This window comes from Electrophorus electricus, chromosome 16, assembly GCF_041902795.1.
Source record: "Electrophorus electricus isolate QZ-2024a chromosome 16, ASM4190279v1, whole genome shotgun sequence".
Classification (NCBI taxonomy): Eukaryota; Metazoa; Chordata; class Actinopteri; order Gymnotiformes; family Gymnotidae; genus Electrophorus; species Electrophorus electricus.
In genome coordinates, this window is record NC_137512.1 from 9074572 (window position 1) to 9088154 (window position 13583).

Sequence of the window (13583 nt, forward strand, 5' to 3'; positions counted from 1 at the left end):
GCAATATAATTTCAATACATTTACAGTCATACAGCCAACTAAAGAAGCTGAAAAGCTGATATGTCCCTTAAAAACATTTTAAGCAGAAATGTCTAACTTATTACAACATAGAAGCTAGTGCAATGTTTTTGAAGAGCACCAGCAATAAACCATTTACTTACTAGAATGATGTCAGGACTAGAGCCTCCAAATCCACCTTGTCCTTCCCATGACAAAGTACCCATGGGAGAACGACAAGGAGATTTATCTCCTGTCTTGTGTTGAAGTTTTAGTCCAACCTTGTGTCGGTTAAGAGTCTTCAATAACTCAGCTGTTTCTTCAGAGCTCATATTCTCAAAATAAATTGTGGCACCAACAATTTGATCACCTGTCAAAGTGGGACACATTTTTCAATTAGACAGCAGATGCACTTTATTTTTGAAAACATGGAAGTTTTGTTTATTAGATAGAGAGTCTGCAAAGTTATAATAAATATCTATATGAATATATCAAGGGAAACACTGTTCTCTACCTTCAAATACTCTCCCAGTGTGAGATGCAGGGGATTCTTCTGTCACTTCTTTGATGAAAATCTCTCCTTGACCTTTTTGCTCTATTTTAAGTCCATGTTTATCAGGGCCCATCCACTGTGGGAAGAGGACTTCCCTTGTGTCCTCATCATCAGCCATCTAGGAAAGAAGGAAAGAAGGTAAATTATTGTTTTCCAATTTTGAGTTGGCCTTTGATATGCTGCATTATTGTAGTGTTTTGTTGTTGTTTTGCTTTGTATCATCAAATGATCAACTGAGCATTTTGATTATTAAAATTTTCATGCTTATTTTAATAAATGCTTAAAGGAGATTACTTTATTATAAATTAATAAAGTAATGCCACAGGGCATTTTGCATTAAACCATACTTAGAATATAGATGCTTTCCCATTCTTTGACAATAATATCAGCAGGAGTTCTTTGCTGGCATGCAGCAGTGTGTTCATTATTTGAGTAAACTCCCTTTGTTTTGAAAGCAATTTGCAACCAGGTGATAAAATATGATTTTTTATAAAGCTATGTGTGTAATCAATTATTTTTTAATGTAAGGCACCTTCTGCTAATACCATTGTCTTTAAGAACTGTTAATGACTACATAAAAACATGACATAAGACAATTCAAATAGTTTTTCAACATCTAATAGGGCACTGCTTCCTATAGTTAAATAATAATTAAACACTTAATGCTCAGCTCATTATTGAGACCCTTCTGATTAGGCTTACGTCAAGTTTTGTTTCTCCTTCCCCTGGCTGCTGGAATGGGTTAAATCAGCTCTAGTTTCTTTTCCTGAAATCAAAATAGAATATTTTATTAATCCAGATAAAACATTTAATAGTAAACATTCTAAGTTTTTAATCCATAACCAACATCTGCAGTATTGCAAAGATTTCAATTTTATTCACATTTTCAGTTAAGTTTCAAACCTTTAATAATATTATAATCATCTACAAGATGGTCCAAATTGCCTACTTTCCCAGCAATTCCATGGATAGGCTAGATGAATGCCACTAGATGGCAATAAAATGCCTGTCTAAAATATCTATAAAAAATCTTCACTGATTCTGTGAATGACACCATGCCCAATCCTCAGAACAAAACAGTCTGATCAAATGTCAGATTCAATATCAGAGAATAATGCCAAGATAATGCCATAGGAATACCCTTATAAAAAGTTACAGTGCAAGTATTTTCATTTTTTAATGTACTTTTGTAAATAATATTAGTTTACATTTCTTCACATTTCACATTACAGCTTGTAACATTTGTGCAAATCAGAATACAGTAAAATTAAGTTACTGTAGAATTATCATTACATTGCAACCTTAACTTCCATCTGCTCATCTAAATTACTTTATTGCAACCAGGTCAGGTTCATTTAGTGTAGTTTTAAAAAGTCATTATGTAATGTTCCAAGCATACAGATTAAAGCCTGTAATAGTATGCAACTTATTAGTTCTGAATGTTTCTGAAGGATGTCCAGTAAACATGTAGGACTGCCATTCCAGCTTCAAACAGAAATCTCATTGTTTTCTTATTACCACCCCCTCAACAATCCATTCAGCTGTAACCATGAGATCTTTTAGTTATGAATACACCCACATGCATATTTCACACAACAGAGTGATTGAGACCCTTCTGATTAGGATTAATATGGATTTACTGATGAAAAATACCAGGTATTTTCAAAAATAATATTCATTTTACTTTTTTTACAATTTTATATGGTATCTTCTGTACTAAATATGCAAGAAGACCCTGTTTAATCCAATAGGTTTAACCTTAGAAATGCCAATCATTGCTGGTCAAATATCAATGCCCAATATAGACAATAATATAAGGGGTCAAAGAGTTAAAGCTGATGGTAAAATGTATGTATGTTTATTCCTTTGACCAAGCATAGTTAATGCCATTGAAAACTTTAGCATACCCACAACAAAGATTTTTGTTAAAAATAAATCCTCTCACACCGCAAAGGATATTCTTGTGAGTGGAAATTTGAGAGAGCAACAGGATATGGTTTAAAATACTGCTTGAGTTTCCTTACCCCAAGAATAGTTCAACCCTGAATGACTAGTATTCTGTAAGAATTTCATTTTCCACACGACATCCCATTTGCATTCAGTGCAAACATAGTGCTATTATGAAATTTAAATATAACACAAAAGCTAGTAAACATTTGGAGGTATGGACAGATTTGCACCTGGTGCAGATTACCACAGAAAATATAAATTCTTACTGTTTTAAACAACTCTTCAAAGGTCTCCAAAACCAAAATATTATGACTGTACACAAAACTGCATGCCAACAAGTATCTTAAGTTATGCAAAGTATGACTTAAAATGCAAATGCACTGAAGAAGAAACTTAAACACACATTCCATCCATAAAACCAAGGAGGAACACAGTGCTAACAGAACAGCTGACAGCATACAGCATTGCTTTATAGCAAATCAATTGACAAAATATTTTCTACTTCTGACAGCTATGGTACAATTAGCTGACACTTTTATCTAAAACAACATACAACTTGAGAAAGTAAGGTCTGAACAGTGGAAAATTGGCAAGGGTGGGGCTTGAACTAGTAACCTTCTGACTGCAAAGCATGTACCTTAACTACAGGGTACAGTGCTGTGATTAGAATACATGCACATCCAGCTATAATTTGACGCTCAAAACAATTCTCAATGTGATACAGTAGGATCACAAACTTTGTTAAATACACATAAGGTTAACTGATTTTCCCTTGAATAAAAAAAAAAAACACATACTACTTAAAAAAAAAAAAGCCTTGATCTCCAAGAGATTATCAAAGACAGACAAGTTGTATAATAAAGAGCTTTATAATAAAAACATGCTATTCCTATTCAATAGAAGACAGGAATAATTTTTTTTTTTAATTATAATAAAGATGTTAAGTTTATTGAAGATTGGGAAACATAGTGACACTGTGAATAGGTTTGTAGTATAAAATATCTTCCCAGAATTATGTTCTTCTAAATCACCATGCATCTTCAGTAACCTTAATTTTAAAGTAATTTTTAAAAAATCTCAGCCAAGCAACATTACCTGCTACAGCTTTGAGTGTTCACCTTTGAGTTCTCTTAAAGTATGGGTAAACTCAAACTCATACATATTTTCTTTGTTCTCTGTATTCTATGAAACATTTTAAAACATCAAAGTTTTTACAGAATCTTTTTAGTGGTAGAAAATTTAGGAGTTGTAGAAGCTGTGCAATTCAGCCCTAAGACTAGACTCATTATTATCAATGGCTAACATATCTATTTAACAGAGCAGCAGATGGAAATAACTAAGATTGTTGTCTTCGCAATGACTTGAGAATGGCATGTTATTCCTCTGCCTGTTTTAGGCATGCCACACTGTTATTTCTTCATGACTCTAAAGGGGGCAGTACTTCCCCTCATCCCTCACACCCCCTCACCTCTATATCAATCAACATTTTTCTACATGTTATAAATGTTATAATAATAATTCTACATATAAATAACAAAAATATGTACAGTATATACATTAATAATGTGAAAATTGATTTGGTTTTGTTTGCTTTACATTTTATTAATTTATCAAGAACTGGGCAGTGATAGAGATTTTCAAATCAAAAATGTAATAAATGTTATCTGTGCATGCCATGTAATAAATCTGTTTTGTTTTCAACCAAACTAAACTTAATACTTTTAGAACATAAATAAAGAAACCTACCAGGTTGCTCATGCACAACCTGACACTCTATCTCACTCTTGTCTTTGTTTTCTGAAAAAAAGTAAAAGAATATTATTAGTGTAGACCCCTAAGAGTGTTTGGGATGATTTAATAGCCACATAAGAAAACCTTGTCTCTCATGTTCACAATACATAAAACAATTACTGTACAGACTAAAAACTATATTTAATATATGATATTATATTGGAATGCACATGAAAACCAGTTTATACTGGCTTTGCTTGGCCTAAAATCCTTTTTCCCCTACTTTCTCTTTAAAATATAGCCACACCCATTGCTTTCCACTTTCTCTGCCTTGACCTCAGAGGGAGACAGTGAATGAAATGGATACTGCATAAGAACAATAAAGATAGCATTCTTATAAACAAGCCATAATTATGAGATTATTTAAACTTGCACACACTCAAACATTTGCTTTCAATTTTTTGGAACATGAAGGTTGAGATTTGTTAATTCCCATGTATAAAATTAGTTAATTTCTATGTTAGACTGAAGATGAGAAATGAGAGATAATCTAGTACAACACCTGCTACAACTACATACCTAAAATTAAATGCATCTTCCCACTACTTTGGATCACTTATATCTGTTTTATCTGGCCAAATAAAAAAAATACAACACATTTCAGGGGGAAACAATCAATTAAGGCAGCCTAATAATCTTTTATACTAAATCTGCAATTTCAGGTTTCAGGTATAATCTAGGTTTAATGTGACTAAATATTTATTCCCCTACCCTGTGATTTCCTCACAGGGAAGCTATCACATGCAAATTCCAATTTGACTACCCAGTCTTGCAGAGGTATTCTGCATACAGTATATCATGATTTCACAGTATGAAATGTGTTACATTATATAATAAGCTCTTGTGTTTAAACAGGATAACTAACTGTCTACACCAACCACTGATTTATTTATTTTTTCTCGAATTTTTAGATTTTCTTCTCAGGACACTGTAAAAGAAATACTGAAACATAATTTTGCTTCTTATGTCTTCTTTTATACAATAATGTAACAATTGATAGTGGATAAAATAATTAATTACTTAAACTTGATGCAAAATATTGATGTTTTTTATGTTTGTTGTCCTAACACTGAATTGATAGATCATATTTTTAAAACCCTTTAAGTGCTTAACATTCAAGTTCAAGTTAAAGTTCAGTTTATTTGTCACATACAGTCATACACAATATAACTTGCAGTGAAATGGTTGAGAGTGCTCTGTCCAAACTGAGGAAAAAGAAAAACAGGGGTGCATTCACTTTGTTTGAACAAAATTTCATTGTTATGTCATTTACCATGGGATGAGAAAAAGTATATTTAAAAAATGACAACTGATGAATGTTAAGACTTTTTCACTGAACCTTCAAAACTTCCTGTTTCAAAGACCAGTGCTTTTTTGATACAAGTAACTGGAGCAGCTGAAGGAGGAATAAAAAATTCCCATGTCATTAACTGACACTTTAAACAAAAATCACAGACAGGTATGTGCCAGTGGAGACCTGCCCAAGTGCTGAAAAACAACTATAATTAAGCCTCTTCAGTGTGGTTTTACTTTAAGTCTAATGACCATTTAGGACTCAAAGAAAATAACTATTTAAGAAAGACTGGAAATAAAGAGATACTTTATGAAAGGAGTCAATAGTCATCTTAACATACAATAAATAGAAATCCTGATTTAACACGTTACCACTCGCATTTCAAAGTTTTAAGAATTTTAAGAATCTCACTTGTCCTAATAGACTGAATTGAGGATCCAAGTTATATAACTGAAAAAGTGATTAATTAGAAACTCAGAAACCTGGATACTTCCTTAGCGCAAGTGTTGACTCTCACCTGATAAAGCTGATCAAGATGGAGACCTTCACAATTTAATGGTGGTTATATCAATAGTACACAGCTGTTCATAAACAACATAGAAATGTTTAGTTTCACTCGTCTCTCAACTGCACAAAACTCATCATCCATAATTCTGAAAACATTGTGCCTTTCACTACCCTGTTGTTTCATTATATGGCTAGTTATTTCAGAACTGTGACTGAAATAGACATGGACCTATGGCAATAAAAGCCAGGCTGGGTGAGCTTGCCACTGTGTTTGCACAGAACAGTGTCTGGTAGAACAGCTGTGTACACTTCAGAGTGGAATCCATAATCATTCTGGTCACCTTGCTAAAGCTGGAGTCAGCACACTAGAACAAAGGACACAAAATACAAAAACTAAATAGTTCAAGATCTGACTTTAGTTAATGGACCCACTCAAGAACAATGTCAAACAAAATATGCATGTAAAATATGGTAAGAGTTACAAAGTTTTCACAGTACAAGTTTAAACAGATGCAGACTTTGGGATAGGAAAACCCAATAGACCTAACAAAAATGTAACAGATACTAGTGTATATGGTACATCCTAGTGATCACATACTGCCTATAAAGTAATACTAGACACACCCAAATTTGAAAAAGAGAAGCAGGCCATCTTCCCATGCTCACAGAGCAGAGAGCAGAGAGCAGAAAGCCCCACCCTGGCCTCCAGTCACACACATTCCTTTATAGATCTGTAGGGCCAGCTGGAAGAGTGCCCAGCCCCTCCTGCAGTGACTAACTCCAAAACAATGTTCTACACTTGGCCAATTACTTTGTTCCCCCAGTGAATCCGTACAGAATCACCCCATTTTGTTAAATGTTTCCTAACACTGATTGAAGACAAAGTGACTTGAATTATATATTCTTTTTCACAAAAAAAAGAGTAAAATACATTTTATACCCTTAACCTTGGACTTAACCATGGGCTTAACCTTGTTGTTTATAACACATAAAACATAGGTCTGCAGAGTATATTGTATTGAGTGTATGACAGCGTATTAAAATGCATTAGTCTTTCAGTTAAATTATTTTCAGTTAAATTATGATGTCATAATTTACGTTTCCTCTTACCTTAAATGAGCACTGAACAAAAAATCAGTTTTAATATATCCTCTTTGGTTATTTTAATTTTTATGTTCTATTGTTTAATTGGACAAGTATGCACATGGTAACTCACTTCTAGATGATCCCAATACTCAATAAATCTACTGGTTGTGGTCTTTGTACATATAAAATAGAATGAACTGATGTAAAGTACTGGCTCACTTTCAGTAACTAATACCTCTGTAAATCATGAAGTGAAAAAAGTGTAGTCCAGAACTCTGAAATGCTGTAATGACTCATGATAGCATTCTCAGCCCCCCCCCCCCCCCCCCCCCCCCCGCCCCCAAAAAAAAGATGCATATAAAATTTAACTAATGATTGTTATAAAGGAATACTATTTATATGGACCAATTTAGGAATGCAATGTGTAATAAATACTGGTATTATTTATAATACCACAAGCAATATTCCATGATAAACACAGACCATGGTATGAACATTTGTACATAGTGGTGAGTGTGAAGGACAGAGAGAAGCAGAGCTTAATGTCACTCAGAAGACTGGTGGCTTCATATAATTCTGTACATACCAGAGGTCATGTAAAACATTGCTAAGCCTTCTAATATAAAAGTTCAAAAAATACAATAATTATACAATATAGAAATAATATTATAATATAAAATGTGTCAAATGATGAGTAACTAAGAGAAGAGTGACATAAACACGTCTGCTAACTTCTGCCACTGACATAGCCAGTATCCTCTTTTTTATCTATTTGCTAACTTAATAAATTCAGTAATCAAGACTGTATCTTGTGTAACCAATTCAATTCTTTTCAGGAGAAAGGTATTGGAACAGCTCTTACATCAGAATAACATTTAAAAGCAGTGTTTGGCTTCTTGTAACAGTTCTGTCAATACATCAAACAGGTATCAACAAGTTGAGAAAGATCTGTTATGCTGTCAAGAATCATTTACCACATATATACCTTAACTGAACATGAAGTCCTCGGCACTAATTCTGATCTTTTAGTCATGTTCATTCCTGCAAAAGATGTACCCATAGATTCATATTGCTTATACTGTTGCCACACCTATCAACTAAAGAAAATGGTGTGCATGTACAAAGTTGGGGTTTTGGAAAGACTGTGAGTTTAACAGTAAAAATACATAGACAAATTGATATTTATTTCCCCTCCCCCCTTTTTTATGGCCAGAAGAAAAAAAAATCCATATTATTCTGTATCTTTCAAAATACATGAACCAAGCTATTTTACAAGATTCAGTTGTATGTGAAATTATAAAAAATCAACATGCATTTTAAGTCACTGGCATGTTGGCAGAGACTGCTTCTTTTACTCAATTGTTCCTAACTTCCTCAGTCAGTAATTCTTAGGTGTGGCTTGATTTGTACGAGTTAAAACACAAAGAACATCTACAAAAATGCCAGAGAAGTCAAAAAAAAAAATGTGTTAATCATCATACAATCATAACTGCATCTTTGAGTGGATTCACTATTTTTGATAACAAGTATATGTGTGGTCCAAACATATCTGTGATGAACCAAATGAACCACAGACAGTTTATATCTGAATAAATACAAACTTAATATACAATACAATACATACAATACAATTTATAATAATAATAATAATAAGAAGAAGAAGAAGAAGAAGAAGAAGAAGAAGAAGAAGAAGAAGAAAAACAAGAAGAAGAAGAAGAAGAACAAGATGAAAAGTCTTATTGTTGTTGTTGTTATATCTAAATAGTTTTTGCCAAGAAATGTTTGTTCAGGAACACACTAAGATACAACAAAGAAATATAACATTCTGTTTTTAAGGGGATTATTCCTACTCTACAGTTCTCCCTTTGGTGTAGAAGCAAACTCTCTAAAAGCCTGTAAGGAAATGACAGAGGAAGTGTGTGTGAGTCCAGACTCTTTCCGTTTCACACTAGCATAGCAAACTCTGCAAAGGCAGCCCTCCTGTCTACCCTATAAACATCTCACAGGAGAAAACGGTGCCTCCATCTGAGACTAGCTCCTGTGAGCCAGGATGCTTTAACCCACAACTCTGTGTCTAAACATACAATACAGAGTATTCATCAAAAACCATTTCTGAAGAATTGTTCACTGAACATTCATCATGTACTAGAGGCACACACAGTAACATAAAGATAATTAAACTTGAAATATAAGACAACGCTCGACTTTGACTGATCATAACTGTTGATATGACTGAAAAAGCAAATCATAAAAATATCCCATTAGTGAAATTATTGCAAAGGAAAGAATAAAAATGTAAACAAGCTATACTTCATCTTCCATATATTGTATCAACAAATCTCACTGATACACTTTTATTTTTTGATACATTTAGCTAGAAAGGGAGCTAGAAGGGTGTGGCAAGAGAGGGGGATGGGATCTACAAATGCAGTTTGTCAGCCGAAATGACTTTCCAGACCTGTAGTTATTCATTTCAGCTTTTATGAAAAAGCTGGTGTTTAACATTTACAAAAGTAACAGAAATTACACCACTTTCTTTCTGTTTTTACACCCGTCAACAAATATGTTGGGGTTTTTTTAAGAAACTTGAAGATGGGTTAATTTATCTAAAGGAAACATAATATTAAATAAGAAAATAAGAGTGTTGCATGAATAAAACATTCATTCTTTCTTATTCTAACAAGCTGTACTTTTCCTTCTTCTGCTTCAGACCTGGTTTCAATTAGTAAGTCTTTCCAAACCACTACATTCCATCAGTCCCCCTCCCCCTCCTCACTCTCCACACCCTGGACAGGATCCCAGGTTAAGAAAATTGAGGCAAAACTGCTAGAACTAGGGAACTCCACCCATTTCAGTACATTTAAGCTTCATTTCAGAAAATGTTTAAATGAATAATTGATATAATGCCAGTGTAAGTAATATTTTTTCTTTTTGTTCCACTTCTAAAGTCATACAGCAGAATATCTGATGACGTTATCCAAAAACTGGGCTGTGTCCACATTTGGCAGGGTATGAAACTGCACAAGAGATTGGGTGTGAAAATAACTCTGAAAAATGAATACAATAATGTCGATTATTAAAAAGAAACTCTTGAGAATAAATGAGAATCTTAATTACAAAATTAAACCAGCGTGGACAACGTTCCCATATGTTGCATAAAATGTTTAAGCAAAACCAAAGGCGTAGTCTACTTCAGCGAGTCAGACCGATACATCCACGTTGCACAAACCCCAAAGAACTGGTGAAGTTTCCCCACCGACTGCAAGTGTGGTGGTATTCTTTGCATAACATGCAAAATATCAAACATTTTCTTCTGTATATTATCACAATAGAGCATATTATTGACATCGCCTTTAAAGAATATGAGGCCGCAATTTTTTCAACACAATATATTAATGTCGGATTTAGACTATATTTTTAAAATTAACATTGACTCTGCAGCTGATAGTCCCAAAAAACAATGCGCAACAGATTATTTGTGCAACTAGATACACACCCACTTCTCATGTTCGCATTACCCCTCTTTGGAGTTATCGGTTGTAAGAGTCATAAATAGGCATTTACATACAAGACGTTATGTACAAAATGTTATAGGGACCTATTTATGGTCCCTATAATTTTCGTAATTCCATCGTAACTTTGTCGTTATGATACTTTTCAGGAACTGCACTGATCTGTACACGGAATTTAGGACTGCACGTAATGCAAGTACTTATGGAATTTAGTTGTAGACTAGAAAGAATTTTGGAAAAAAATGTATTTATTACCTGGGAGTAGGTCCTGCTTCCAAATTTTTAACACCTTGGCATGAGCATCTTTTGATGTCCACGTCTTTCTTCCACAGCCCCGAAAAGGTTTTTTTTTTTTTTTTCCCACAGCCAATACTGCCGAAAACGTGTTCTTTGAAAGTTTGGAAACTTTCTTTTTCTCCGTTTTCTCCACGTGGTTTAAAAGCACTTTGTACTTTTTTAAAATTGCCTTACTCTCTCACTGTTCTTTCTTTTACAGTTGTGTCGTCGTAACTTCGGGCTATGGAGAATGGCTTAGAGTACAGCAGGGAAGAGATCTTCAGTAGGAAAGAAGGGGGGAGGTAACGGTGTAACAGGGAGTGGCCGTTTGCGCTTTGGTCCAGCCCACCCACTGTTTGATTCACTCACAGCCTTGTTGTCGAGACGAATTTGGCATAGTGAAATAAGTTTACTAATGTGTACAAAACACTCATGAAGGCCTACAATGCATTAATGTAACGTAATGCGATTTTGTTAATAATAACTGAATAAGGTTATTTCCCAAGTGGTGTAATGATAGTGTAATAGGTGTTGTATTTACACATATGAAATGATAAATGGTTTATAGTTGGGACTGTGATTATTCATTGATTAGACACATATTGTAGTAATACATATTTCATATGTGTTTGGAATCAGATATTTTATAGTATTTATGAAAGGGTTATGAATGTAACTTCAAAGCAACAGTCATTAAATAGAGCTTGTTAAGAGGCACTGAGCCACTTATATGTTAACTAGTCTGTTCTTGTCTAGTGCAGTGGTGATTTTCCCCAAACACTGTAAAGTACTCAAGATTATTTCATCCTTTACAGAGAATTGTCAGTCTTCTTACTAGTAGAGTTATTTTGAGAAGCATATTCCAGAACTTATTGTATTTTTTCTTAGTCTCGGTAGGAAAGATTAATTTGCAACATAATTAGCAGCCACACAAACTATTTTGTCTGTTTAAAAATACATAAGCTACACGTGATTTACATAAAATACATGCATATTCAATATTGGAAAGTAATCCATGTAGATTATCTGTATGAATTAGGTTGGAAAGAATTTAAATATTTCTGCTGAACAATATTTTTGAAATGTTCTAAATATGATAAGAATGAACTTTCAAATGAAATATGAACTGCTATGCTGAAAAAGACAATATACCTATCCTACAAAACCAGCATGCCTATTATCTGATTTATATGGCTGTTGACTTACCTGACGAACCTGTCATGCTAAGAATGTGCCAAACGGCCTCTCCCATTTGCAATCCTTTCTTCTTCTTTTTTTAACTGCTGCAGCGTACATTACTTACACCTATCAACACAGTCTCTTCCCAAGGTCTCTACTGTCCCAATATCCTTTCAGATTCCTACTTTGTTCTAACATTCTAACCAGGCATTACAAATACTGTATTCATTGGTTAACAGAAACCTAAAGGGCTTAAGATATTAATGGTAAAAATACATTTATTAACAACAAAGTTTATATATTGTTTCTTATTTTCACTCACGTTTTTGAAAGATTTAAAAATCCCATGATCATATAGGGAAGGCGATTAAGCAGGCACAGTCACAAAAACTGAAATGCAATGCCAAACTTTTAAGGTAAAGCATGTTTATTGTATGCATGGAGCTTAAAACTTTTTGTTTTACAAAATTAGTACCTTTTTAGTATTATTAATTATTGCATTGCAGCATTTGGGGGCTATTTGCAAATACTTTCATTACTATTGTCCTGTTACAGTTCCATTATGTTACACTTTAAAACCGTACTAGTTTCTCAGTGAATGTCACAGCTTCCCATAGCGTCAGGACAGAATGAAATGTTCTTTTATATTTATGTACCACCTATTATAAAAGCAACGATGAACTTTGGTCTCAGAAGATTTTGCATGAAATTACCCTACATGTCCATTTACCTCAGAGTATTTCTCAGTGTACTTTACAGTTGGCATGAAGGCTGTGTCTTATGATACATTTTCCTGCCTCCTATGAGTGATCATTAATTGCACAACATTTTTGAAGAAATTCAGCCATGTATTGGCCAGATATTGTTGCTATGTAACAGACAACATACAGAATACAGATACAGAAATACAGACATATAGTAATACAGTAATGTCCATGTCAGCAGTTTGCATGGAGTAGTGGGTGCATAAAGGCTTAACCTTGATGCAATACTTCGACAAATTTATGTCACACCCATATTCAGCACAGAGAAATAGCAAACAGTAGGTGAATTCAGTAAACAAAGAATAGGTTATTATACTGCCTCTCTTAGCAAAGAACAGCAGGGTGTGGCAAGCTACTATGGGTAAAGAAAGTGATTTTAATTAAGGACAAGAATAAAGTCAGTAGACTTTGCTGCAACAGACAGAAAAGCACAATAAAACTATTTTGCAAGCAAGAGAATTGAAGAGTAGGGTTTAACAACAGCTTACACTGCAATAATGTAATACATTAAAATTCCTTGTTGATTTGGCCCTGTTGCTTTTACTGCATACTTTCCCAGTGCTCTATGTTTGTTTGAAGCATCTCAATTACAAAACAGCGAAAAAATGTCAAAGAATTAAACATTTTCTGAAATTACGAGGTGGGACAATCCACAAAAGATTCATTGCTGTAGT

At 33.8% G+C, this 13583-nt stretch overlaps 1 protein-coding gene across 2 annotated transcripts in view; it reads right to left on the bottom strand.

The window, feature by feature from the left end:
- Positions 1 to 11224, bottom strand: part of ahnak (AHNAK nucleoprotein) — a 34508-nt gene extending 23284 nt beyond the window's left edge. Inside the window, exons 1-5 of one of the 2 annotated variants that reach the window (XM_035532018.2) lie at positions 10946 to 11224; positions 4247 to 4297; positions 1253 to 1316; positions 512 to 668; positions 162 to 367 (exon numbers count right to left, since the gene is read on the bottom strand). In XM_035532018.2, the coding sequence (XP_035387911.2) occupies positions 162 to 367; positions 512 to 668 (363 nt within the window). In that variant the 5' untranslated portion in view covers positions 1253 to 1316; positions 4247 to 4297; positions 10946 to 11224. The remainder of the gene's footprint in view (positions 1 to 161; positions 368 to 511; positions 669 to 1252; positions 1317 to 4246; positions 4298 to 10945) is intronic. The other variant, XM_081698611.1, reaches the window with a different exon arrangement.
- Positions 11225 to 13583: the final 2359 nt, after the last annotated feature.